Genomic DNA, 27457 nt, shown 5'->3' with positions numbered 1-27457 from the left:
AGGTTGGATCTAAATTTAGGACTAAGTGTCAGCTTCTTAGAACCATGTTGCTGCCGTCATTTTTTTTTATGGTGGGGTTTGGGGCTAGAGACAGCTGTTCAAAACATTTGTTGCTCTTTCAGAGAACCCTAGTTTGGTTCCCAGCACCCACATGGTGGCTCACAACCTTATATGTAATTGTAGTTCCAGGGGATCCCATGCATTCTGACCTGAACAGGCACTGCACACACATGATGCAATACATACTTGCAGGCAAAATACTCATACACATAAATCTAAAACTATTTTAAAATAATATGTTGTGACTTTGGGCAAACTGACTGTTCCACAAATGGTAAGATGCCTCTATTTCAACAGCTCTGTTGCCTCATGAATGAAAAACATGCCTTCCTTGGTTTGAACCAATGGGATAGGCAAGAAGCAGAGATAGGCAAGAGGGAGAACTTGACCTATTACAGAGGTTAAAGTGGAAGACACACTTTACAAGAAACAAATAGGAGCCAGTTGTGGTGGCGCACGCCTTTAATCCAAGCACTCGGGAGGCAGATGGATCTCTGTGAGTTTGAGGCCAGCCTGGTCTACAGAGTGAGCTCCAGGACAGCCGGGACTGTTACACAGACTGTTACACACCTGAATCAAAAAACCAACCAAACAAACAGGAACCAGGGAAAGTATGAGAAAGCTGTGCAATTCCCATCCACAGCTCCATTCACATGTAGGGCTGTGAGCTGATGACTGCCTTGCATCCTCCCAGGGACAGACATCCCGAGGAGGCTGTCCTTCCACCCTCATTAGAAGTTCCTCCAGCTGGCCAATGGTGGTGCACACCTTTAATCCCAGCACTTGGGAGGCAGAGGCAGGCAGATCTCTGTGAGTTTAAGGCCAGCCTGGTCTACACAGTTCCGGGACCGCCAGGGCTACTCAAAGAAACCCTGTCTTGAAAAAGAAAAGCAAAACAAAACAACAAAAATCTTTCCTTGCATAGCACTGAAGCCAATGCCCCTGCTCTGTTTTCTATGGGATTTGTCCCTAGTAAGAAAAAGACCTGAAAGCCAGGAAAGGGTTACAGTGTGGACCAGGAAGCAGAGGCGGTTGGCAATGAGGTGGCTAAGGGAGGAAGCTATAAGGACTGATAAGGACACTGACAATTGGAGAACTCTAGCAAAGCATCTACCCACGCCTTTGCCTGAGGCCTAGTCATTGATGCTATGCTTACAGGCAGTGTCCACAGAAGCAGTGCAGTGCCCGATAGCATCTCTGTGCCACTAAGCACCAGGGACAGTCACCGCACAGTTGCCTTAACTTGAATCCTGGTCTGCTCCATAGGTCGTAAAAAGCTTCCCATTGTGGAAGCTCAGAGAGTCCTCGGCGGAGAGGAGCGGAAGGCACCTTGGCACCCTACAGTATGCCTGGTACCCTTAGAGATATTACTCCAAGGCAGCCTCCAAGCAGCAATGAAGTGGATGTTCTCAGTCTGCAGCAGCACCACGGACCCAGTTTTATTTGTCTGTTTGCCTATGGCCATTCAGCTAGTCAGGGGAAGTGGGACTTGAACTCAGGACTCTCTAGTTCCAAGGCCAAGCCATCAGTTTTCTCCAAGTCTTACTCTTCCAGAGTTCCCAATTTCTATCCAGCCTCTTTGTCTACTCTTAGCCCCAGTTAGCAGCCTGGGCAGCCATGTGCCAGGGAGAGAGCTGGGAGGAACCTCTTGGGCCTGGGCAGGAACGGGGGCTCCCCAGAGGCACCTCCTGTAACCACTTCCCCCTTTCAGACATCTCCCAGCACTCACTGCTTCTCTGCAAGAAGTCTCTGTGGTTCCTGGAGCACAGTGTTGATGCACAGCAAACTTCAGACAGCAGCCCTACCCCCACACTGTGTCCCCACTCATTTTGTACAAGGGGAAACTGAGGCTGTGATATAAAGGACTTGCCCAGAGTCCCATAGGAAGTACCAGCTGCACTCTGATGCTGTTTCTCCCTAGGGGAGGACTTGCTAATTCTTCCCCTCCAGGACCATCTTGTTTCAAGATTGCCATTTCCCAGATGAGAAAATCGAGGTGCACAGAAGGGAAGAGGTCCCCTAGCCTTTGTTCATGTATGCAGGGACAATGCCGAGAAACAGCCAGCCCCCCTGTTCGCCACTCCCTGTAGGCCACTCACCCGCAGTGCCCTCTAAGAACTTGCCCAGCACCCACTGGCTGTCCTCTACGGTTGCCGCTGAAGTCCTCCAGCTCCTTCTGTCCTTCCTGGGTCCCTGGGAGGGAGAGGAGGTTGGGGCGATAGGGATTTGGGAACTCACTCTCCAGAGTAAGCTAGTGAAAATTCTCAGTCTCCAGCCAGAACTCAGACTTCTGTCTCCCTAACCCTGCTTTGTAGGAGGACTAAGAGTGGGAGAAATCCACAGTCCTATGGCTTCTGGAATGCCTGTGCACCTGCTATGGCTCCAAACTAGCCTGGGGCACTGGAAGCCAGGGGAGGTGGCAGCTGAGGCTGAGTGGACGTGAGGGCAAGATGGACACTTCTCTGCTCTTTGGGTTGGGGGCTTATGGCTCAAATGTGTCTCCTCTGAGTGAGCTTGGCCTGTGAATAGTGATAAACTCAATTCCTTCATTAACTTTTGTTGACACTCAACCCATGACAAAATCTTGTAAGCTCCTGGGGAGAATGAAATGATAAAAACACTGTCCTTTATCTCTGGGAGATGGCAATCCTGCAAGAAGACAGGCCAAATAACCTGCTTAATTTGCTGTGATAAGAACCGAGGTATTTAAAAGCTTAGATGTTACCACAGATGCCTAAGCTGGATTCCTGGCCTTTTCCTGTTGCCATTTCTTTCTCCCCCAAGCCACTCAGCTCTCCAGCCTTAGAGTTTCCTCTAAAGTATGGTCCAGATGTGTGTCCAGTTGCACTGATGTCACTTTCCACTGTCTTCTGCCTTGTCCATTGTGTCCTCTAAGATTTTTTGTGTTTTGTTTTTAGATTGTGTGTTTAGAGGACAGAGTGTTTGTGTGTAGTGTATGCATACGTGTGACTGCAAGTGTTATGTGTTTAGTGAGAGAGTGTGTAGTGTATGTATATGTGTGAGTGCAGCTGCCCAAGGAATCCAGAAGAGCATTCCAATCCCCTGGAGCTGGAGTTACAGGCAGATGAGCTGCCCAGTATGGGTCCTCTGTATGGTCAGTGCTCTCTTTTAACCATGGAGCCATCTCTCCAGCCCCGTGCTGCCTGTCCCTGAGAAAGGGTCTCTCTGTACCCACCATGGGCGTCTAACTCCAGATACCCCAAGTGTTAGGGTTACAGGCATGCACTACCATACCTACACTGAGTTTCCTCCCTTCCTCCCTTCCTTCCTCCCTCCCTTCCTTCCTTCCGCCCTCACTCCCTCCCTCCCTTCCTTCCTTCCGCCCTCACTCCCTCCCTCCCTTCCTTCCTTCCGCCCTCACTCCCTCCCTCCCTTCCTTCCTTCCTTCCTTCCTTCCTTCCGCCCTCACTCCCTTCCTTCCTCCCTTCCTTCCTTCCTTCCTTCCTTCCGCCCTCACTCCCTTCCTTCCTCCCTCCCTTCCTTCCTTCCGCCCTCACTCCCTCCCTCCCTTCCTTCCTTCCTTCCTTCCTTCCTTCCGCCCTCACTCCCTTCCTTCCTCCCTCCCTTCCTTCCTTCCTTCCTTCCGCCCTCACTCCCTCCCTCCCTCCCTTCCTTCCGCCCTCACTCCCTCCCTCCCTTCCTTCCTTCCTTCCTTCCTTCCTTCCTTCCTTCCGCCCTCACTCCCTTCCTTCCTTCCTTCCTTCCTTCCTTCCTTCTGCCCTCACTCCCTCCCTTCCTTCCTTCCGCCCTCACTCCCTCCCTCCCTTCCTCCCTTCCTTCTGCCCTCACTCCCTCCCTTCCTTCCTTAGACAGGGTTTCTCTTTGTAACCCTAGCTGTACTCATTTTGTAGACCAAACTGACCTCACACTCACAGAGATCCCCCTGCCTCTGCCTCCTGAGTGCTGGGATTAAAGGGGTGTGCCACCACTGCCACTGGACCCTGACTTATTTTTCTTTTCTTTTTTTTCTTTGCAATTTTTTTTTTATTATTTTATACGTCGATCCCAGTTCCCTCTCCCTCCCTCCCTTTAACTTATTTTTCTAAAACTAAGTCTGGCCTGACCTTTTTTCTGCCTAAAATTCTTCCATGACTCTCCCCTTGCCCTCCATATAAGTAATGCCATGTCCTCTATGAACTGGCCTTTACAAAAGTCCTGGGTGCATGTTTGTTTGCTGCTGAACACCTCCCCAACACCCTCCCATAACCCCTCCATTCTCCTGCTTTCCTGAGATTGCCTCGTTTCTATCTGTAAGGTGCTCCTGCACCTCATGTGCTAGAGAACTTCTACAGAGCCTTTAAGGTCCTTCTAAAGAACACCTCTTCCATGAAGCCTTCTCAGACTTCTTCAGGCCCTGCAGCAGCTGGACAAGCACCTGTCCACGGAACCTATGCCTTGCTTCAATGGACTTTGGCTCCCCCTAGGGAGACAGGGAGAGAAGTGACCACTGGGCTTTGCCTGCATCCTTGTTTCCTTCCTTCCTTCCTTCCTTCCTTCCTTCCTTCCTTCCTTCCTTCCCTTCCAATCCAACCAAATACTCCCAAAGTTTCCTTGTCTCAAAAGACTGGGAGAGCTCTGTCCTCTGGTAGACACAAATGGTACCAACCATTCAAGGTGACACTGGGACTCAGCAGTTCCTGGCAGCTCTTGAGACCTGGAAAAAGGGAGGTAGATTGAGAAAGGCTCCAAGCTGTTTCCCAAACTCCTCCACCCAGATTCTGGAACAAGTGAGGGACCCAGCAGCCCTCTCCGATCCTGGGAGCTACTAAAGAGGGGTACTATGAAGAGCTGTGAGGAGAGGCTCCTCCATGCCTGGAGCCTTCCCAACACCCCAGCTTGGCCTGATTCCAGATTCCTTGCTCCTATGAAGGCTTCCTTGCCTCCTGGCACTGGAGCAGGCTTGCTGATGTTCTGCCCAGAGAAACAGAACCAATTGTCAACTGTGAGGTCTGAGCGCCCTAATTGAGGCTCTGTGAGCCCACAGTGGGGGACCCAGCCCTACTCCAAATCCTCACCATTCCTCCAACACTGCCCCCTCCAGGGACACTTGCAGCCCTCAGTATCAGAGAGGGCCCAGCCCTAGTCTGTGAACAAAGTGAAGTCAGAGGATAGCCTCATGGTCCCCAGGCTCCCCCTTGGGACCCATCCTGCCTGCTGGTTTAGGTGGCCCTGAAATCCCAGAAGCAGATGTCCTATGTCTCATGCTCAGGACAAAAGGAAAAAAAAAAAAAAAAAAAAAAAAGGAAGGAAGGAAGGAAGAAGAGAAACAGGCTTTGGTGCCCCAATCAAATTATTGCCCTTTTCTGCCTCTCTAATCGGGGACAAGAAGTTGGTCCTCTCTGAGCTTCACTGTCCCCCACAGTAAAACATAGACAGTGCGGCGATCTGCCTGGCACATCCCAGGATACTGGGCACACACCCATTTGGAGCTTGGCACAGAGGAGGCTCCTGCTTCTCTGTTGTGGCTGCTCAATACAGACAGCAACTGCTGTACCTCAGTGTCTTAGTCATGTTCTACTGTTGTGAGGAGACCATGACCATGGCAACTCTTATAGAGAAAGCATTTAACTAGGGACTGGCTTACAATTTCAGAGGGTTAGTCCATCATCCCCATAGTAGGGAGGATGGTGGCACACAGTCAGGCATAGTGCTGAAGAGGTAGAAAGCTATTTCCTGATCTGCAGGCAGGCAGGCAGGCAGGAAGGAAGGCAGGCAGGCAGACACAGAAAGTCTGAGCATGTGGCAATGGCTTTTGAAACCTTAAAGCCACCCCCCAGTGGCACACTTCTTCCAACAAGGCCGCACCGTCTAATCCTTCTCAAATAGTGCCACTTCCTAATGACTAAGCATGTAAATATATGAGCCTCTGGAGGCCATTCTTACTCAAACCACCACACCCAGACACAGGTTACGTCAAGGACCTTTCCTGTCAGGTCCTTAGCATCCCTTACCTTGGGTACCTTGAGTTCCCTTCTCCCAGAGATTTCCTGGGCCAGTAGGAACATGGTGAACATGTCTCCTCCAGACTTCTCTGCAATTCCTTCTACTTCCCAGACTCTAGATGTCAGGGTATCTGCTTCCTGAGAGGACAAGGTTTTGAAGTATTTATACCCTATTTACATGTATTTGCAAGAAAAGTCCAAATTATCAAACTCTTGCCCTTCTTGGGATAAGAAAAAAAAAATGACTGTTAGTTACATAACTATTTCTCACCAGCCTGGGCCCACAGCCCCGTCAACCCCAAATGAACACTCAGAGACTTCTATTAATTATAATATTGTTGGCCGATTACTAGGGCTTCTTATTGGCTAGCTGTCTTAATTATTAACCCATTTCTATTAATGTAAGTATTTTTACATGGTCTTCTCTCACCAGACAATGCCTCACCTGGGATACATGGCAACTGCTCTCTGCCTACACTTCCCAGAATCCTCCACATCTTCTAGACTCTCCTATCCTGCTGCCCTATTGGCCACAGTGTTTTATTCATCAACCAATAAGAGAAACATATTTACAGAATGGCATATCTCATCAAATGAAGAGTGAGTTGATGTGAATGGCATCTTAGCAGCTACCTGGGCAGCTGGGGTGACCTTGGGTCCTCATACATGCGGCCCTTCAAACAGGAGAGAAAGAACAGTAGGGCCCATAGTAAGTCTGTGTTGTTGAGGCCATCATTGGGAGGGTTGCCAGCTTATAAGGCCCAGGCCATGAGGGTGGTAATTTGAAGAAAGACTTCTTCCTGTTGTCCTCTAGGACACCCCACCCAGACTGGAGCCAGCAGGGTTTTCCTGCCTCAGACCCCAGAGGATTGCCTCTCCCTGTCCACGCTCATATTCAGGGCCCAGCAGCCATCTCTCCAGATCTCCCCACTCGTTCTTGTGGATTTCCCCAGAGTTACGCTCTCATTCACACTTTCTAGGTAGAATTCCCTCCTTTATTCTCTACCTGTATAGCTCTGCCTCTCTGTAAAGGTCCAGCCCTGTTGCTGCCTCCACCACATCGTCCTTGTCAACAATATTAATGGAGGCCATTGCCACCACGTATGGGTTACCTGTTACACCTGTGTCACGCTTAGTCACCTGGGGGTGAATGTGGAGGCTAGAGGTCAGTGTTAGATGTCTCCCTCAGCCACTTTCTACCTTACCTAAAAAAATCTTTTATAGGGGCTGGAGAGATGGCTCAGAGGTTAAGAGCATTCACTATTCTTCCAGAGGTCCTGAGTTCAATTCCCAGCAACCACACGGTGGCTCACAACCATCTGTAATGAGATCTGATGTCCTCCCATTCTGGCATAAAATTTCACATGCAGATAGGGCACTCATAGACATAAAAATAAATAAATTTTTACAAATATTTTACTCATTCATTTATTTGAGACAGGGTCTCTATTATGCAGCCCCGGCTGTCCTGGAAGTCTCTCTGTAGACCAGGCTGGCCTTGAACTCACAGAGATCCCCCTGCCTCTGCCTCCTGAGTGCTGGGATTAAAAGTGTGTGCACTACGCCAGGGCCAGGGCACGCTTGCCTTTTATGTGGGAGCAGAGGACCTAAACTTCGCTCTTTAGGGTCACACAGCACCGCAAGTAGTTTACTGACTTACTCATCCCCGCAGACTCTCCTGCTCCTTAGCATTGATCCTGCTACAAACTGTGCTTAGTAAACCCTGGACAAATGGGCACGGGTGTGGTTTATTATAGAGTGAGTGCTTGGCATTCATAAATCCTGGGGTTTAATCCCAGCATTTGCAAACGCACACATGTGTACATACACATGAACAAGAGAGGAAAAAAAGAGAGGCTCATGTCAGGCATGCTGGTGTAAGACTTTAATGCTAGCACTGGTGAGGCAGAGGCTGGCAGACCTCTATGAATTTGAGGCCAGCCTGGTTTACCAAGTGAGATCTAGGACAAGGCTAGCCATGGCTACATAGAGAAACCCTGCCTCAAAAACAAAACAAAACACAAAGCTCAGAGATGAGCCATGATTTTGTTGTACCACCCACACAGGCCCAAAGCCACAGAGCTTTCAGCCAGTCCCTGTACAGCAAACCCCACCCAACCCAGAGAACGAAGTACCCTTAGGGAAGTGACTGCCTATTGCAGTTTGAATCCCTTGGAGACTTGGAAACAGCTGTTAGCATAGGCAAATCAGTGTGCGGTCAGGTGCCTAGAGGCAGGAGGCTTGGGCCAGCTGTGAGAGGTAAGGATGGAGCCTAGAGAAGAGCATGAAGGGATGTGGGAGCAGGGAGGGAATGAGGTCAGTCACTCTGGACGCCCGTGCGATGTCAGGCCAGTGTGGGTGGAGTGGGGACAGCTGAGGTGTCAGGAAAAGCTGAGGCTCTTAGCCTATGGAATAGATGGATCGCTGAGAGGGATGCCCTGAGATGCTCATATCCCATCTCTAGGGACTTTTATCCAAGCCTTCCTACGGCAGTGCCAAGCTTTGCACACAGGCCTGTGCATGGCTACTTTTGAGTCAATATGGAAACGGCCCCAGCAGTCATTGATAGGATCCAGGCAAATAAGCTATGACCATCTGGACAAGCCACATGATGCATCCAGCCGGTACAGAAGCAGTGACTACAGAGCGGCATGGACCCACTTTGTGCTATAAAAAAGCTACACATGTGTACATAAGCTGTAAATTCACAGAGAACTTCTAAAATGCACTGGCAACTGCAGTCATGTCCAGGGAGGGGCCCAGGGAAGGAGTGGTTGTCACTCTTTGTCTTACTTTTCCATTGTGATAAATACTGTGACCAGGGCACACAGGCATGGTGTCACAGCAGGGGCTGAGGGCCCATAAGGACACAGAGCAGGAGCTGACTGACAGTGGCTTGGGATTTTGCAACTTCAAAACCCACTCCCAGTGACACACCCCCTCCACCAAGGCCACACCGCCTAGTCCTTCCCAAACGGTTCCAACAGCGACCAAGCTTTCAAATACACGAGCCTAGGGGACCCATTCTTTTTTCTTTCTTTTTTTCCCCCCTCAGACAGGGTTTCTCTGTGGCTTTGGAGCCTGTCCTGGAACTAGCTTTGTAGACCAGGCTGGCTTTGAACTCACAGAGATCCACCTGCCTCTGCCTCCTGAGTGCTGGGATTAAATGTGTGTGCCACCACCACCCAGTTCTAGGGGAACTTTCTTGAATAAACCTCCATGTTCACTCTTGTTTTTGAGACAGTGTCACTGTGTAACTTGGGCTGGCCTTTAAACTCCCAGCATCTTCTTCCCCGGCCTCCTGAGAACTCTGATTATGAGTATACACCACACCTGGCTTTACTTTTACATGTATTTCTTTATTTGGGTGTGTGCATGCCATGTAGGAATTAAACTCAGGCTTTTACCTTCTGGGCCATCTTACTGGTCCCTATTTATTTACCACTATTATTATTTTTACCTGTTTATGAGACAAGGTCTCGTGTAGCCCAGGCTGGAGCTGAACTCCTGACCTTCAGCCTGTATTACAGTTGCAGACAGCCACACCCAGCCCTACCTCCCACCAAGGCATATTATTTGGGGTTGTCTTCACTGTTTCTCTTCTTGCTTCTCCATGGGGACAGCTGAGGTTGTTGGTACAATGGGACGGAATGGATGGATGGATGGAAGTGGACTATTCTGTCTTCAACAAGCTGCATCAGGTCTGGGGCTCACCCCGCCTTCCTGCCTAACCTACTCGTATGATTGACAGCACTGTTCCCAGCTCTGTGGTCATCAGTGACTTCAGATTTGCCAAGGTAGCCATGCTCATTAGTACAGTTAGAGATCGGATGGTGACTTCAGAGCACAGCTTCAAAAGGGGCTTCATCTTTGTGGGTGACCTTAGAGCACCAGCCAGGGCATTCGCATGTGTCACCATGGCAGCTTGGAAAGATGGAGGAAGGAACCTGACTTCAACATTTGTTTTTCTTTAAGGTTTTATTTTGTTTGGTTTGTTTTTGGGTCTTTTGGTTTTTGTTTTTAAGATTTATTCATTTATTATGTGTACAATGTTCTGTATGTCTACAGGCCAGAGGAGGGTACCAGATCTCATTACAGATGGTTGTGAGCTGCCATGTGGTTGCTGGGAATTGAACTCGGGATCTTTGGAAGAACAGGCAGTGCTCTTAACCGCTGAGCCATCTCTCTAGCTCGTGGTTTTCGGTTTTTTAAGACAGGGTTTCTCTGTATAACAGCTCTGGCTGTCTTGGAACTTGCACTGTAGACCAGGCTGACCTTGAACTCACAGCCTTCTTCGTGTTGGGATTAAAGGCATGTACCACCACTGCCCTATTCTGGAACTCATTCACTTCTTTTAAAGAAAAAGACAGAATTTGATACAGGAGCCAGACACAGGAAAGCAATCATACAGAGCAAGCTGCGGGAAGGGCAATTGTTAGGAGGAGCAGCAGAATCAAAGGCTTAGAGAAGGAAGAAGCAGGGGACTGGAAGCAGGAGCTTCTGGGAGCTAGAGGACTGGCAGGGAGGCTGGTGCCTGAGTGGACAGATGTGAGCCTTACATGGACGCGTAGGAAGGTGAGCACTGAGGAGCAGACCCACATGTGGCTGGTGATCCACATGTGAGCAGGTGAGTCCCAGTGGTAGCTGGAACCACCTGTGGATCCCAGGTTCCTTGGAGGCTCTTCAGCTGCAGCCAGAGACCCTCGTGGGAGCATGGAGGGGGCGCAAGGCAAAGACTGCAGGCCACGTTCCTGAAGGGTGTTGGGTGCTCTGGAGAGGAACGGGTCACATCCGCCTGCTCGGAGCCTTTCCACATCCAACCAAGATGCCATCCCACTTTACAGATAATGAACTGAGGCCCTGAGCCGTGACAGCACTAGCTGAGCTTGCAAGCTCCTAGCACAGCTGGGACAGAATGTTCTAAGATCCAAAATACAGGCCTGGTAGCAAGAACAGTGCCAGGATTGTCCGTCTTCTGCCTGCCAGATGGTCCCAAGAGTCCCAAGAGTCCCGCCTGTCGCCACCCCCATCCCTGGCTTTGGGGCAGGTGCTTAATTTTAGGGACTGAGAGAGCAGCAGAAGCTTCCAGAAAGGAATCCTGGTGTTCTGTTCACCTTAGAGTCAGAAATCTGAGACTCCAACCCCAGCCCAGCCTCTCCAATGGTACCATCCAGCAATACCGACATTCAGGGGTGCAATTGTGAGTGAGCATACTTACCTGGCTGGTGTCCATACTCTTTCTAGAAGAGGGTCAGAGGTAGCACAGAGGGCTGGGGAGGTACTCAGTGGTAAGAGCCACTGCTGTGTAAACATGAGCTCCTGAATTTGAACCCCCAGCACCCATATAAGAAAGCAGGAGTGGCTGGGTTACCCTAGCCCTAGGGCAGGGGCATATAGACAGACAGGCATGTTCCAGATGTCAGACTGAGCAGCTAGTCAAAATGTCAACTTCCAGTTCAGCGAGACACCCCACCTCACAGCACTGAGAGGGTCAACAAAGAGAGGCACCCAACCTCCTTCCCTGGCCTCTGCACACTCACACAAGCATGCATGTTCCTGCTCACATGTACTGCACACTGATAGACTACACACACACATATGCTACACACACCCCCCCACACAGATGCACTACATACACACCACATATGCTACACACACACAAAACATACACACATCCATCACAACATATACATATACCACACACACATTACATACACACCACACACACACATACACACCATAAACATACACATATAAAGATAAAATTAACCTGAGAAAAGACATCCCAGATGCAATTCCTTGTTGTGATGATTTTGATTTTTTGAGATGGGATGTTATGTGATTGAGACTGGCCTTGTACTCAGTTGCTTACATCCTCACTGCAATTGATGATGACCATGAACCCCTGGTCCTAATTCTAACCTACCAAATGCTGAGTTGACAGGTATGTGTCATAATGCCTGGCTTGAGAATAAAAAATGTCTGAGGCCTTATATAGCCAAAGCTATCCTAGAACTTACTATGTAGCTGTAGCTGGCCTTGAACTCCTGATCCTGAGTGTCAGATACACACCACCACACCTGACTCCCAGTTCCTGGCTTGGAAGTGTCTTTTTAAAAAGTTTGTCTTTATTTTTACTGATGTGCATATGTGTGCCTGGGTAGATACAGATGAATGCAGGTGCCCACAGAGACCAGGAGTGTGTGATCACTCTGGATCAGGAGTTACATATGGCTGTGAGCTGTTCAACATGAATGCTGGACATTCAACTAGGGCCCTCTTCAAGAGCAGTGCATGGGCAGTGGTAGCACAGGCCTTTAATCCCAGCACTCAGGAGGTAAAGGCTGAGACAGAGGCAGAGGTAGAGGCAGGTGGATCTCTGCGAGTTCCAGGACAGTCAGGGATACATAGAGAAACTGTCTCAAAAAACCCAAACCAAAATGAAACAAAACAAAAAAGAGCAATGCATGATCTTAACTGCAGAGCCATCTTCCCAATCCCTAAAATATTTTTTAAAAATTCAAATATTTTAAATATCCACTGGGGGGGCAGGCATGTGCCACAGTGCTTGTGGAGATCAGAGGACAACCTGCAGGAGACAGTTTTCTCCTTCAATCAGGTGGGTTCCAGGGACTGACCTCAGGTTGTCAGGATCACATAATAAGCCCCTTTACCCATGGGCCATCTTACTGCCCTCCCACAGCTTGAAAACATCTTAAAGGGAGACATTGGTACTAAACAGAGGTCCCTCTCTCATCCCATCCAATTCACGTACAGCCTGGGTGGAAACAGGTCTTTATTTGGGAGTGGCCCCCACACTGGGTTGGTAAGAAGAAACAGCAGACATCAAGTATCAGGCTGGGGACCCAGCTGACTGCATGAGCCACGGGAGGGTTCAAGGATGGTTCAGTTACAGGTGCCAGGCCCAGGACAGGAAAGAATGTCAGCCATCAGCTCGGTGCCCTGTGCCTACTGGGACCAGAAACTGGTGGCCAAAGTGTGTCCCACCCCCCAGTGCCCATAAGGCAATCAAGGGGTGGCCTCTGAGTCCTCTGTCCTTTCAAGGTGGAGCCAGGACCACTGGGGTCAGATTCTGTGGAGGCCAGACAGAGAGAACACTCAGGGGTGAGGGTCCCCCACCCCACTTCCCAGAGAGCAGCCACAGCTGGAAGAATGGACACTTTAATGCAGGGTGCACAACTGGCCCCACAGCACACACACACAGCAGGCACACAGGAACCCGCCCAGCCCCTTCCTTAGAGAAAACCACACTGTACACACAGCCCTGGCTGCTGCTCATGGCTGCAGTGGACTGAGGACTGGCCTGGGGGTGTCACCTACTGGCTCTCTTCCCTGCTGGCAGCATGAGGGGACAAAGATACAAAGGCTCAGCTGGACCCTCAGACGCTGAACTCTGAAGACTGAGTCCAGGTCCCACCCAGCATCTGGCAAGGGATAACCTCAGCTAGAGAAAAAAGGGGTATAGCATCCCATGGGGGATGCTTGGAGGGAAGGCATCATCTTTAGGACCATCCCATAGAGAAATGTTGCCAGGTTGCCAGGCAGGAGGGAGTAGGGAAGGCAGCTGGACCCTGCTGCTGGCCATGTACTCACAGTGTCTGGTAAGTGCTGTCCTTGGCCTTGAGGAAGCGCATCACAAAGAAGGCGGATGCTTGCAGGCTCAGCACCAGCACAATGCCCCCGATGAAGCTGGCTCCATCAAAACCTGGGCTGTGGGCTTCAGGGGCTGGGGGATTCCCTGGAGGATAAGGCAGGGTAGAGGTTATAACAGGCCTCTGTGGATCCAGATCCCACAGCTGACACCCTGGGGCTTCCTTCAGTCCCCAAGAAGGGGTCCGGGTCCACACTACCAGGCTCTGAAGTCCAGTTGAGGGCTTGGAGTGCAGCTTAGTGGTGGAACCCTTGCTTAGCTTGTCTAACCTTGGGTTGAACACACACACACACACACACACACACACACACACACACACACACACACACACACACACGAGTCCATCATCTCAGGCTTTTTGTATCCCGCAAGCTGGTGGAAGGGATAGTTGAGGCTGGGGAGGGTGGACCTCATCCAACCTTGTTCCTGAGTTGCTCCACAGCTTTATTTGACCCACACCCTCTCTGGGCCTCCTGGTCACATGGAACTAACAGTGACCAAGTGCTCCTGCATCCTTCCTGTCTTTCCCTAGCCCAGTAGAGGAAGGATGGACCTGGAACTCTGCCACCAGACTCCTTTCAGCTAAGGGCACCGGGCTTGGAGCAGATAAATTGGCACACAGTTCTTCAGGACTTCTAGCCTGGAGTCCCCACCCAGAGAAGAAGGAACAGAGGAGAAGTGGGGGCCCAGAACCAGCACCCTACAGAGGGGGCAAGTGAAGACTACACAATGGGCCACACCTGGCCTGTCCCCTCCCAGGCTCCCCTGACCCCTTCCTCTGCCCTTCACCCTTCGCAGGGACAGGGAAGGCCTTCGCACTGAGTTACGTCCAGGCTTTGGTGGCTAACAGCTGGACCATATTACCTGTCAATTCCGACCAGAGATTTGATTTCAGGCCCTGGGCCAGGTGCCCAGGGCAGGAAAACACTGCTAAGTGGAAGATCATTCTGGGACAATGGACAAGGGGCCCAACTGGGAGCTGGGTCTTCTTCCCAGAGGACATGAACAGTGCAGAGTCTAAGGACACAAAATGGGAAGGACAGCTCTGCTGAGGCTGAAGCTGGGGGCTACAGAGGATGCTGGGGAAGACGATAGAAAGGGAAGAAGTGAGCTGGGCAACGCAGATCTGGGGCTCAAGCCGAGGGAGCCGAGCCATCAATAATTTACTCTTTAAGATCAGTTTCCAGCTTTAATTAACCACGAGCCTCTTCAGCCCATCCTGGCTAAGTGTGCGACCTCTAGGCCTCAGCGGGGGAGTGGGGACCTAGAGGCAGATGGGGTTCCTCCCCTACTTTGCTGGGAACCCACTTTGGGGCCCTCAGCTTGTAGCAGGTGGTCGGGAGGGCATCTCTCAGCATCTCCGCATCTCCAAGCAGGGACCTGGAGTTCCCAGACCCGGTGACGAAGCTGCCATTTCCTGACTGCTTTGGGTGCTGATGCATTAGACAGTGAAGTGGGCCTTACACAGCCCCATAAATCCTCGCTGCACTGAGGCAGGATACGTCCAACCCATCTCACAGATGTAGAGAACTCAGGACTGAGGTCACGGAGCATGTCAGTGCCTGTGCCCACACCGCCTGTCCCTTCTACCAATGTCCTACCCCCATTCCCGGGGAAGGGCCTACCTGTTGTGCTTGTCTCCGGTTCATGGGTGGGATGGTGGTGGGAAGCTGAGGAGACAGGGATCCATGGTGAAACAGGCTTCTCTCCTATCAGGCACGCTAGCCTGGGTCAGGAGCTGGACCCACCTCCCACTCGGAACACATTCCTGCCTCATTCAAACCTAGTCACACAGTTGTGTGCCCCTCCCCCCACCCCATCCCGCCCCCGTGTTCCATCTTTGTCTGATGACACTTGCTTCAGGAAGACCCCAGCCCTTGGACACACCTAGACCAATTTATAGGCTAGAATACCAGCCAAGGCAAGGTACAACTGTTTGCGGACAAGGACCCAGCTATTCACCGGTGCAGTCCACTCCCTGAGAGAAGTTAGTACCTCCTGGAAGCAGGCTGTGGCTGGGGACACCTCACTCTCCTCCCTTCGTGCCAGCTTAGCGTTATCTCCCTTACCTGGGCAGGACTCTGAACGGTTGTAGAGAGAGCAACCCTCCTTGAGCACCTCGGCTTGGGCCACGCAGTGTCCTGGTGGGAGAAGGGGCAGGGAAGTGTCTGAAGAGAAAGCTGGGGGGTGGCATAGACAGGCCTCGGGGAGGGCCCAGCTACTAACCTGGCTCCTCTGGCCCACACTGTTGCCACATGCAGATGGAGAGGTTGTGGGCTCTGTCGACACAGCGTTCACAGTGTCCCAGGTGTTTGCAGCCCCCTTGGGCAGTGGGCCAGATGTTCAGGCGGAGCAAGGCTCCCCGCCCAAAGCCTCGTGCTCCTTTACCTGGGAGTGGGGGTGAGAATGGGAAGAAAACAGCAGTGCCAGGAACTAAGCTGCCACCCCCCACTACAGCGGCCCCCACCCCTCTACACAGGCCTGGAGCTTCCCTAGCATTCCACGCCCCATCCCCGGAAACTTCTTTTACCCACTCCCGAAGTTCCCGGGGCATTTGGAGTCACCTCCTCCAAACATCCACCTAAGTCTCCTAGAACCTATAAATATGCGCTATGTTCTTAACCCACTCCTGGAGCCCTGCAGACGTCGAAAAAGTTCCCTCCTCCAAGCCTATACGTTCAGGAGCAGGAAACTAAGGCGAAGTACATGCTCCACCTGCCCCGCCTTGCCCCCTAATCAGATTCTGCTCAGCGTTACCAGCTATAACCAGCTGGGCACACAGGAGGAGGCAACAACAACCGCCGCAGAGAGCAGCACGCAAGGCGCGGGGTCCGGGTGCGGCCATGGGCGCGGGGCCGGGAATGGGGGGCGGCGGACAGCTGGCGTGGCGCGTCCTTTCTTGACTCCTCTCCGAGCTTGCCAGAGAAAGACCTGGGCAACGGGGGCGTGGTCACACCGGGGCGTGGCTGGTGGGTGTGGCCGGTAGGAGGATCTAGGGAGAGCTTGGCTCTGTGTAGACAGAGCCAGAGAAGACCCAGACAGAGAAGACTGGTGATTTGAAGCCAGCACGGCCTAGAGAGTGAGTTCCAGGATAGGCTCCAATACTATAGAGAAACCCTGTCTCGAAAAACAACAACGAAAGAAAGGCGTAGAGATGCTCAACTGTTGTGGTCCTTAATCCCAGCACTTGAGAGGCAGAGGCAGGTGGATCTCTGTGAGAAGGAGTCCAGGGTTGTCAACATACAACTGTGTTCTGGTTGAGTTTTTAGGGAATCGCTGTGTAGCCCTCCCTGGCTGTCCTGGAACTCACTATTGTAGACCAGGGCTTGGATTAACGGTGTATGCCACTGTCTAGAAACTTTTGCTAACCCTGCTTCACAGGTGAGGTTTGGAATAGGTGAGTGACCTGTCTGAACCCACAGTGGCAAAATCTGGACTTGATTCAGACCAGACCACGTAGCATGCACACTCTGGCCTTTTGAAGGATGGGTTGGGTCTCAGCTACCCCTTACCTTAGGCTGTCCATTCTCGGTCACTATGTTGTGTTCTGCCTCCTGGGTCATAGGTAATGCTATTACTAGATCACTGGGCCTTTGGGGACCTTCCTCATGGCTGTCTCCTGTTCTGCAACACTTCTCTGTAGCCATCTCTCAGTTCCTTATAAGAGAGCACCTCTTCCTCCCCAACTCCTCCTTAATCAGTTGTGGCTGTCTTAGCCCAGGGCCTGACTCTGTCCTCTCCTGGGATCATCTTGGTTGTTCTTCTGTGGTCAGGCTCCCCTTAAAAGCCAGCAAGTAGGGCTAGGAATGTGGCTCATTTTGTAGAATGCTTGGCCTGTGTGTATGAAGCCCTAGGCTGGATCCCCAGCACTGTGTAAACCAGATCGGTAGTCCATGAGTGTAATCCCAGCACGTGAGTTGTGACAACAGAAGGATCAGAAGGTCAAATCCATCCTTTGCTACAAAGGGAGTTAGAAGCCAGCCTAGCTAAAGACCCCTGCCTTAAAAAGGGTGGGGTTAACCCTGCATAGTGTCACTTGCCTTTAATCCCAGCACTCTGGAGGCAGAGGTAGTCAGATCTCTGTCTAGGAACAGCCTGATGACTATATAAAAAGTTCCAGGACAACCCGGGTGACATAAAGAGACCCTGTCTCAAAACAGAACAACACTCACACAAGGGGTGGGAGGTGCTGGAGAGATGGTGGCATAATTAAGAGCATGGACTGTTCTTCCAGAGGACCTGGCTTTGATTCCCAGCACCACATGGTGGCTCACAACAACAATAGCCAACAAATCTCTAATCTCCACCTTCACACCAATCCTGGCTTTCCAGCTCTACCACACCTGTAACTGAAAGGCAGCTTGAGCAATCGGTGACCCTCTTTTTTAATTGAAAAATAATTAATTTTGTTTCAGGAGCACAAGTGTTAAATCTGCATTTATGTCTGTATGCCATGTGTGTGCCTGGTCCCTCAGAGGGCAGAAGAGGGTATTGGATCCTCTGGAACTGGTGCTAAAAAAAAGGTTCACCAGGCCAGGTGGTTGTAGTGCAAGCCTTTAATCCCAGCATTCGGAAGACAGGGGCAGGTGGGTCTCTGAGTTCGAGGCCAGCCTGGTCTATAAAGTGAGTTCCAGGACAGCCAGAGCTACATAAAAAAGAGACTCTGCTCAAAACAAAACAACAATAAGATTTAATAAAAGGTTGTGTGCTTCCATGTGGGTCTGGGATCAAACCTGGGTCCTCCTCAGGAAGGACAACCACAGCTCTAAACCAGCGAGCCATCTCTCCTTGTCTCCTGGGCCCTGCCCTATGGTCTCTCCCTGAGCTGGCCCTCACACAGATGCCTGCATCTCTTTCAGTTCGCAGCTTGTCAGCATGACTTGTCCTCCATAGGGAACCCTTGAACTCCTGACCCCATGTATCTTGCTTGTCTCAAGCTTTCCCCATCAGGTCTCACTTCCTTGATTGCAAGGCATTCTTGCCTTTATCCCAACTCTCCACCCTTGGTTCCATCTGTCTAGCTAAGTAAGCTGCCACTGAGAATGGTCCTCGGAAAAGAACCACCCAAGTCCTACGGCCCCCTCAAGCCCACCAGTGCCCTCCAGCAGCTCATGGCTCTCCCTCATCCACTGGAGTCTCTCCTGATGCCTTCTGGGCTCAGCCCTGCTCTCAGTTGGCTCCTTTGTTGGTCCAGCCTCCTTCCTGATCCTCATACTCTTCCCCTCCTGGGGGACTGGCCACTTGCTGTACTCTGTCCTGAAAAGTCAACCTCATCTGTTCCCTCTTCAAGTGACTCATTTCCTAACCTCTCTACTGAAAAGACCTGTTCTAATTATTCTACGTGCCAGCACCTGCTTTCCTTTGGAGCGTGTATCCAATGCATAATTAACTGCCCATTTGTCTCCTGGTCTACATGCTCCACAATGACAGAGTGAACCCCTGTGCACAGGATGAAGTAGATGCTTATTAGCCCTTCTCTCCCATTGTTTGTGGTTTGTGTGCACGTGTGTCCAGCCCACTGTGCTGTGAGACCCTCAAGGAATCCTCATGTACTTGATATTATATTTGGCCTCTCTTTGTACACTGTCTGTTTCTTTCTGTTAAGGTAGAAATTCTTGGAATAAGGCAATGGTCTTTGTTCACTGCATCATTTTCTCTGTGCCTGGCAAATAGCAGATACTCAATATAGATGAAGGTGGAAAATGCAGGAGTGTGGCCTGAGTATTGCTCTGTCCCCCACCCCACCCCACCCCACCCCAGACCAAAACACTGTTAATGGAAATTGTTTGAATGAGGGCTGAAGAGATGGTTCAGACGTTAAGTGCATGTGTTGCTTTGTCAAAGGACCTGGGTTCAATTCCTAACACCTACAGCTCACAACCTTCAATAGCTCCAGTTCCAGAGGATCTGATGCCCTCTTAATGCCTCAGAGGGCACCAGACTACCTCTCTCTCTCTCTCTCTCTTTCTCTCTCTCTCCCTCTGTGTGTGTGTGTGTGTGTATTGTGTGCTAACTGTCCAGTCTCTGGATTTTGGATGTAGTCAGAATGGAGACTGACTCTCTGTGCACGGGCAGACACACATGTACCTCTCTTTGGATTTAGGCCAAAGGTTCCCAGGCTGGTGGAGAAGATAGAAGTAAAGTTTTATCTGGGGTCTGCATATGTAAGCTCACATGGTGGAGTGCTTGTTTAGCATGCAAGAAGCCTGTGTTTGGTCCCCTGCACCACATAAAACAATGTGGTGGCACCTGCCTGTAATACCAAAACGGGAGGAGGATTAAAAGTTCAAGTCCCAAGTAAGCTGTAGCTGCAAAAAAAATAAAATCAAAAGTTTCACCTGGACAGGAAAACTCATAGCCATCTGGTGGCCATTTGAGGAACTGCAGGTTTGTCAGTGAGATGACTTCACTCAGCCCCTTTTTGGGAGAGGGTGAGTGGGAAGCATCCTGGGATTGGTCACTGCTACACAGCCCAGTCCTACCACTCACATTGTGATTTTGGGCGAGTTTCTTGGCTTCTATGAAATGTGGGCTCTGTCCTTTAACTTTGTAGGGTTGTTGGTGGGAAAGATGAGCACATGAGTTGGTGGTGGGGAATAAATAGGGTGACAGGAGCAAGAAGGGCTGCCCTTCCCCTGGAGACAGGGTCTGGGGGGGGGGGAGAGCACTTAAGAGTGACCTTAGCCAGGTATGGTGGCTCAGCTACAACTCCAGCTGAAGAGGATTCCCACGAGTCTGAGGCCAGTCTGCCCTACAGGATGAGACACACACACACACACACACACACACACACACACACATACACTGCTCTCTCTCCACTCACACGCATTCACACACACGTTGGTGCCTGAGAGCACACTCATGTGAAAATAATTGCATCACTCAATCTTTGAATCTCCAAGTGTTCTCAAGTTAGAAATGCCCTCACACTTTCCCTCCCTGGCAGCCAGAAAGGCAACTTTCACCACAAAGTACTCAGTGACATGCAAATGAAGTTCATGACCATCTGCCTTCTTCAGCAGAAACAAATGCTCCTTCATGTCTTCACCCTGGGATAACTGTCACTACGACAGAAATTTGTAGAAAACTAGCCCAAATGTTCAAGATCACACAGGATGTCTTCTTCATATGTAGATTCAGAACTGATTTTGGTGGTGGGATTTTTGGGACACTGTGGGGGACACAGCTTGCTTGGGTGAAGGTCATGATTATTCTATAAAGAAAGATTAATTCAAACACAGATTGCAGGGGCTGGAGAGATGGCTCAGTGGTTAAGATCCCTGAATGCTCTTCCAGAGGTCCTGAGTTCAATTCCAAGCAACCACATGGTGGATCAAACACAGATTGCAGTATATGGCTTGTATGAACCAAAGATCTCAAGAAAACAGCTGGGGTTGGGGATAGGATGGGGATGGGAAGACAAGCACTGGAGAAATAGCTGCTCTTCTACAGGACCCAATGCCCACTCTGGGCAGCTCACAACCACCTGACTCTAGCTCCCAAAGGATTTGATACTATCTTCTGGTCTCTTTGAATACCTATGCATACACTTAACCTACAAACACCCATACACATAAATAAAAACAACAATCTTTTTGAGACAAGTTTTCTCTGTGTAGCCCTGGCTGTTCCATAGACCAGGCTGGCCTCGAACTCAGAGATTACCCTGACTCTGCCTCCCAAGTGCTGGGATTAAAGGTGTTTGCCACCATCACCCAGCAGTAAAAGTCTTAAAAAGAAGGAGGAGGAGAGAAGGAGGAGGAGGGGAGGAGGAGGGCTGGAGAGATGGCTCAGAGGTTAAGAGCACTGACTGCTCTTCCAGAATGTCCTGAGTTCAATTCTCAGCAACCACATGATGGCTCATAACTATCTGTAATGAGAGCTGGTGTCCTCTTCTGGTGGTCGGGCAAACATGCAGACAGAATACTGTATTCATAGTAAATAAATCTTTAAAGAAGAAGAGGAGGAGGAGAAAATACTGGACTAGAGAGATGGTTCAGTGATTAAGCATACTGGCTGCTTTTCCAGAGGACCTGGGATCAATTCCCAGCACCCATATGACAGCTCAGCTCATGAGCTGTCATGTGGAACTCTAGTTCCAGAGGATCTGACAGCCACACACCGACATACATGCAAGCAAAATACCAATGCACATGAAATAAAAGTAAGTTAAAAGTTAAAAAAAATATTTAAAAAAAAGGAAGAAAACAGCTGTAGGGACAGATGGACAGAATGAGGAGTCATAGACCAGTGTTGGAGAACAACAGGAGCATCTTTGAAGACTTGACCTGCAGTGATAGGACAGAGTCTGTTTTTGTTTGTTTGTTTGGTGTAGAGTCTCATGTGGTCCAGGCTGGCTTTGTAGCTCAGATGACCTCAAACTCCTGCTCCTTTGCCTCTCACATGGGAGAGTATGGGTGTGTGACCCCATACCTGGAAACTAGTTCTCACCAGAGCATCACTGAACTTTGAAAAGCCATTCAGACGGGCAGGTGTCTCTCATATGCCATTTCATCCCAATGCTGCCCTAGCATCTTGCTCCTGCCTCCTTTTGACACCAGAGCTCTTTGGGGACTTGGCTCAAAATGGGAAGAAGTGGATATCCAAGTCTTGGGGTGCTCTCTTCTCTCTGGGCACACCTCACCAGGGCCACCGTCACTCACTCTCCCTGTGTGTCTCTCTTTGTTTCTTTGTAATTTGTTTAGATATTTTATTAGTTTATATATGAGTGGGGGGTTGTTTTTGGTTTTGGTTTTTCAAGACGGAGTTCCTCTGTGTAGCCTTGGCTATCCTAGAACTTGATCTGTAGACCAGGCTGGCCTTGAACTTACAGAGATCATCTGCCTCTGCCTCTCGAGTGCTGGGATTAAAGGTGTGCACCACCATGCCAGGATGTGAGTATTTTGTTTTAAGAGTCCTGCACATCCTAAAGCCTAACAAACAGAGGAGGGGAGGGACAGGGACAGGATTAGCTGGCCATCTGTGACAGGGGTCAGGAAGCCTGTTTGGGAAGAAGTGGCTAAAAGTTGCATTCTGGGAAAAGCAAAGGGTTTATGAAGGAAAGGTCATGCAAAGAGCCTGCAACAGGAGAGTCTGGTCTGGCTGTCCCCAAAGCAGAGCCTCCTGTCGCCACTCTTCATTGTCCTTCTTTAAAAAATAATTAATTCAATTTTTAACACTTTTCATTTTCTTTCCTTTCTTTTTCCTTTTTTTTTTTTTTTTTTTTTTTTTTTGAGACAGGGCTTCTCTGTGTAGCTCTGTAGATCAGGCTGGTGTCAAAGTCACAGAGATCTGTCTGCCTCTGCCTCCCCAGTGCTGGGATCAAAGGCGCGTGCCACCACCATCTAGCTACTTTTCATTTTCTTATTGCCCACCTGTGCTTCCCTTGTGTCCCCCACTGGCCAAATATACCAGTGGCAGCCAGTACATAGCCCGTGCTGATAATGGGCCCAAGGCTTCCTAACAGTCCCCAGTAGGCACTAATGTCTATTTTAGAAGTGAAAAAATACAGGCTCAGAGCGCCTGAGAGACTCACTCCTCACTCCTCGGTCACACAGCTTGGAAATGGAGGGTTTAGGGCTCAAAGCTGGTCTGTCTACTCCTACCAGCTGAACTCACCATACTCGACCCAAAATGTGCCTTTCTCTTCGGCCCTGGTTCTGTGAGGGGGTGATGTTATTCCCTGCCTCTTGGCCTTCCCTTCCTCAGCCTCATACACTAACCTGACTCCTAACACCCTCCTACAGTCTTGAATGTTCCAAAGAGGATCAAAGGGAGAGGGGGCAGGACTGGTCACTGGGGTCATAGGGTCACTGATGGGGCATTTCCTTAGAGATCGGGCAGGCAGGGCTGGGAAAAGTTTCCCCCCTGCCCAACCCCTGGGGTGCCTAAGCTGGGCGCTCTGAGAGCTGCTCTGGACACGGAGCTGCACGGTCCTTCTGTTTCCAAGTTCTTCCCGGCTCCCTATCTCCTGCTGCTTCGGGGAAGTGACCCCCCACCTCAACCTCCCCGCGCTGGCTTTCCAGATCCTTGAATAAATAATTCAGGTTTTGAAATCTTGCCATGCGCACCCTACTGTGCTGCGAGGACGCTATTGGGCCGACATAAGTGACATCACCCAGCTCCTAATCCCAACCCCAGCATCACGGGACCTGTCCTGGCAGCAACTTACCTGCTGGGTCACTGTCCAGTCAGACCTCCTACCCTGCTCCCTCACCCTGGGGCCCACTCACAAGTCGTTTGATCTTCGTTCCGGGACCCCACAGTCCTCATTTAGCTTTGTCGCCTCAGTCCTTTATCACCTGATAGGGTCACAGTGACCTGAAGTTCCCTCACCTGAATACTCATCTCCAAAGCCTTGTCCCCACCACCGAGACCCTGGGGTCCTTGAGCTTCATCATGCTGCAGTCACTCTGACACTGTTCTGGCTGCCCTAGGAGTCCCATCCCTCCCCGCACCGTCAACGTCCCACAGCCACCGTCCTCCAAGATCCTGTCACCACGCTCATATCGTCACAGCCACCCACCTCCCTACTCCCTCGTGCTCCGTCACTGTCACCCCAGGGCCCTATCAGAGGCAAAGCCTGTCGTCCTCACCGGGGACACCCATTCAGCCTCATCACCTGTCTTGTGTCAGCTCATTTCTAACACCCGAGGATGCTCGTCACCCCCGCAGACTATCCCGGTTCCTTGTCCTCTGCCTACATCCTCTGTGACCTCCCTGAGTCTTTTCTGAGGTTCTCCTACTAGCGCCCCCAAAGCCCCCAACCCGCAGAGGGCGCCGCGTCAAGGACAGCGCGGGCCGACTCCAGAGGGGGCGGGGCCGCGGCCACGGTCACTTTTTATGAATGGGGGAGCAGGCGGCGCAAGGCCTCATTACTATGCCGCGCATCGCGCGCTGCGCTCCAGCGCGCCGCGTCCATTGGCCGACCGGGCTTCTGACGTCACCAAACCGGTGGCCGGGGGCGGGGCGGGGTGACTCACGCCGCGTCTCCCGCGGCCGCGGGGGCTTCTTGGGGTCCGCGTACACCTTGCTCTGCCAGGACCTGAGTGGAGGCTCCCCGCGGCCCGGCCGTGCCCGGTCCTGAGCGGTGAGTAGTGGGCCCTGCCACGGGTACCCAGAGTCTGGGAGGACAAGAGGGTGCAGGGGCGCTGGGCCGGCGGAAGTCTGCTTGCAGCTGCTCAGGGTCCGGGGGTCGTAACTGGGATTCTGGACTAGCAGATTCTGCATTAGTGTGCGGCTCCCCAAGTGTTGGGATGCTCTCGAGCGGTGTGATTGGGTGACCCGGCAAAGGGCGAGCATTCCTGAGGGACCCGAGGCCCTGGAGGAACCAGCAGTTATCTGAGACTGAAAGAGCAGGAGGCATCTGGGGCGGGCACCTGGGCGTCCGAGCAGCGGGAGGTGTCTTATTTAGGGATTCAGCTATCCAAGGCAGGAGGCGGAGTCAGGCCCAAGATCCAGGTGTCCCAGCAGAAAGCGGGGTCTGACTCAGGAATTCAGGCTTCCACCAGGGGGTGTCTGCCACGGAGACCCAGGGGTTAGGTGGAGAAAGGGGGTCTGTCCGGAGACAGAAGTCTAGAAGAGAGTGAAGGAGAAATGAGTTCCCAGGTGTTACCCTAGAAATGTCGATTGGGGGCTGGCAAAAAGCTGAACCGGCTTTGCCTGGGGGCGGAGCCTGAGGCTGGCAGAGCTGCGAATCGTGAAGGGTCTGTCTGGGAGCTTCAGGAACCTAGTCATCATCATCGTCCCTGATGGGAGGGAGCTGACTGCCCTTGTTCTTGACATGTTTCCCTCCCCTAGTCATGAGCTTTTTTAAGGCTCACCTTGAGTCTTGTGGTTCCCCACTCACTTATGGAACGCTTAATCCACTTCTCTGACCACGCGTGGCAAAGAGGTCTCTAAGACTAATAGGAATGGAAAGGAGGGTGAAGAGACACAGGGAAGAGATGGGTAGGAAAAGGGGCCCCTGTTCAGAAGCCTGGAGCCATCAAAGGACAAAGCATGGGGCCAGAGCCTCAGGACATGAATTGAGTGACAGGGCATTGGTTTCCTACCTGTTATCCTGAGAGGTATCTCTCCTCCAAGGGCCTCCTGTGAGGATGCAGACCTGCCAGTTGTCTCATAGGGCCTTTCTTCTGCAGGTACTATGATGTGGGGTACAGGCAGCTCCATGGCCTGGCTCTCAGCTGGCTCAGGCAGTGTCAATGTGAGCGGTGTAGACCCAGCAGAGGAACCCACAGGCCCAGCTACTCTGCTGCCCTCTCCCAAGGCCTGGGATGTGGTGCTGTGCATCTCAGGCACCCTGGTGTCCTGCGAGAATGCACTGGTGGTGGCCATCATCGTGGGCACTCCCGCCTTCCGCGCCCCCATGTTCCTACTGGTGGGTAGCTTGGCCATAGCAGACCTGCTGGCAGGCCTGGGCCTGGTCCTATACTTTGCAGCGGTCTTCTGCATTGGATCACAGGAGATGAGCCTGGTGCTGGTTGGCGTGCTAGCAATGGCCTTTACTGCCAGCATTGGCAGCCTGCTGGCCATCACTGTTGACCGCTACCTTTCCCTGTACAACGCCCTCACCTATTACTCGGAGACAACAGTAACTCGGACCTATGTGATGCTGGCCTTGGTGTGGGTGGGTGCTCTGGGCCTGGGGCTGGTTCCTGTGCTGGCCTGGAACTGCCGGGATGGCCTGACCACCTGTGGTGTGGTATATCCACTCTCCAAGAACCATCTGGTGGTCCTGGCCATCGCCTTCTTCATGGTGTTTGGCATCATGCTGCAGCTCTATGCCCAGATCTGCCGCATTGTCTGCCGCCATGCCCAGCAGATTGCCCTCCAGCGACACCTGCTGCCTGCCTCTCACTACGTGGCCACCCGCAAGGGCATCGCCACACTGGCTGTGGTGCTTGGCGCCTTTGCTGCCTGCTGGTTGCCCTTCACTGTCTACTGCCTCCTGGGAGATGCCAACTCTCCATATCTCTATACCTATCTCACCCTGCTTCCTGCCACCTACAACTCCATGATCAACCCAGTCATCTACGCCTTCCGCAACCAAGACGTGCAGAAGGTGCTGTGGGCCGTCTGCTGCTGCTGCTCTACTTCCAAGATTCCATTCCGGTCCCGGTCCCCTAGCGATGTCTAGTTTCATCCTGGTGGTTGGGTGGCTTTGACAACTACAGAATTTCAGAATGTTAGGCCCCCCAGGGCTTAGTTCCAATCCCCCAGCTCCACACCCTTAAGACCCAGCTGGTTCTGGAGTTCTAAGACATTGGGTGTTTTAGGATCTCATTTGTTCAAGACTCCTTCAGGGGCCTGGCTGGCTCAGCTGGCTGCATGGTTCTAGAATGTTCCAGATGATGGTTCCAAGTGGTTTGCAATTCCAGAATTCTGGGAATTTTACAGCATCATTCCAAGTCCTTGATCTTCCTTCCCTGAAACTTGACCTTGACCATGCCACTTTAGTTTTGAATTTTGGAAGTCCAGAGTCAGAGAGGTTAATCACTCAGTTGCCTACATGAAAGATTTATCACTCTATATGTGAACATACAAAGAAAATATATTTATTTATTTATTATGTATTTATTTATAAATTTACCTATGGGTGATAAGGGGAAAAAAAGAGACCCACACTTTGAAATCTAGTCTATACCAGGGAGTCCCCAGGCCCCTTGTCCCCGTTTCTGACCTCAGTTCCCAGAGTGGGGATGGAGAAAGAAAAACAATGTATTTTGTTATTTTTGCTTATTTTTTATCAGAGAGATCATAG

General features: G+C 51.2%; 2 protein-coding genes across 5 annotated transcripts; one reads left to right on the top strand and one right to left on the bottom strand.

The window, feature by feature from the left end:
• Positions 1-12802: 12802 nt before the first annotated feature.
• On the bottom strand, positions 12803-16556 carry Cd164l2 (CD164 molecule like 2). 4 transcript variants are annotated; one of them, XM_051189020.1, is made up of 6 exons: positions 16453-16556; positions 15922-16083; positions 15765-15836; positions 15321-15365; positions 13638-13782; positions 12803-13116 (listed from the first exon to the last, which is right to left on the bottom strand). In XM_051189020.1, exons 1-6 carry the CDS (start codon positions 16538-16540, stop codon positions 13110-13112), a joined length of 519 nt encoding a protein of 172 aa, XP_051044977.1. In that variant the 5' UTR covers positions 16541-16556; the 3' UTR covers positions 12803-13109. The 4 variants fall into 4 exon arrangements, with proteins under 4 accessions (XP_051044977.1, XP_051044976.1, XP_051044979.1 ...); XM_051189019.1 differs by lacking the exon at positions 12803-13116 and adding an exon at positions 13321-13376; XM_051189022.1 differs by lacking the exons at positions 12803-13116; positions 15321-15365 and adding an exon at positions 13321-13376.
• Positions 16557-25799: 9243 nt separating this feature from the next.
• Positions 25800-26833, top strand: Gpr3 (G protein-coupled receptor 3). Its single transcript, XM_051188320.1, has one exon. The coding sequence runs from the start codon at positions 25841-25843 to the stop codon at positions 26831-26833; it is 993 nt and encodes a 330-aa protein (XP_051044277.1). The 5' UTR covers positions 25800-25840.
• The last annotated feature ends 624 nt before the right edge of the window (positions 26834-27457 follow it).

This window comes from Phodopus roborovskii, unplaced genomic scaffold (assembly GCF_943737965.1).
Source record: "Phodopus roborovskii unplaced genomic scaffold, PHOROB, whole genome shotgun sequence".
NCBI classification, from domain to species: Eukaryota; Metazoa; Chordata; class Mammalia; order Rodentia; family Cricetidae; genus Phodopus; species Phodopus roborovskii.
The sequence above is the reverse complement of the archived record's forward strand: the minus strand, read 5'-3'. Positions and strand labels throughout refer to the sequence as shown.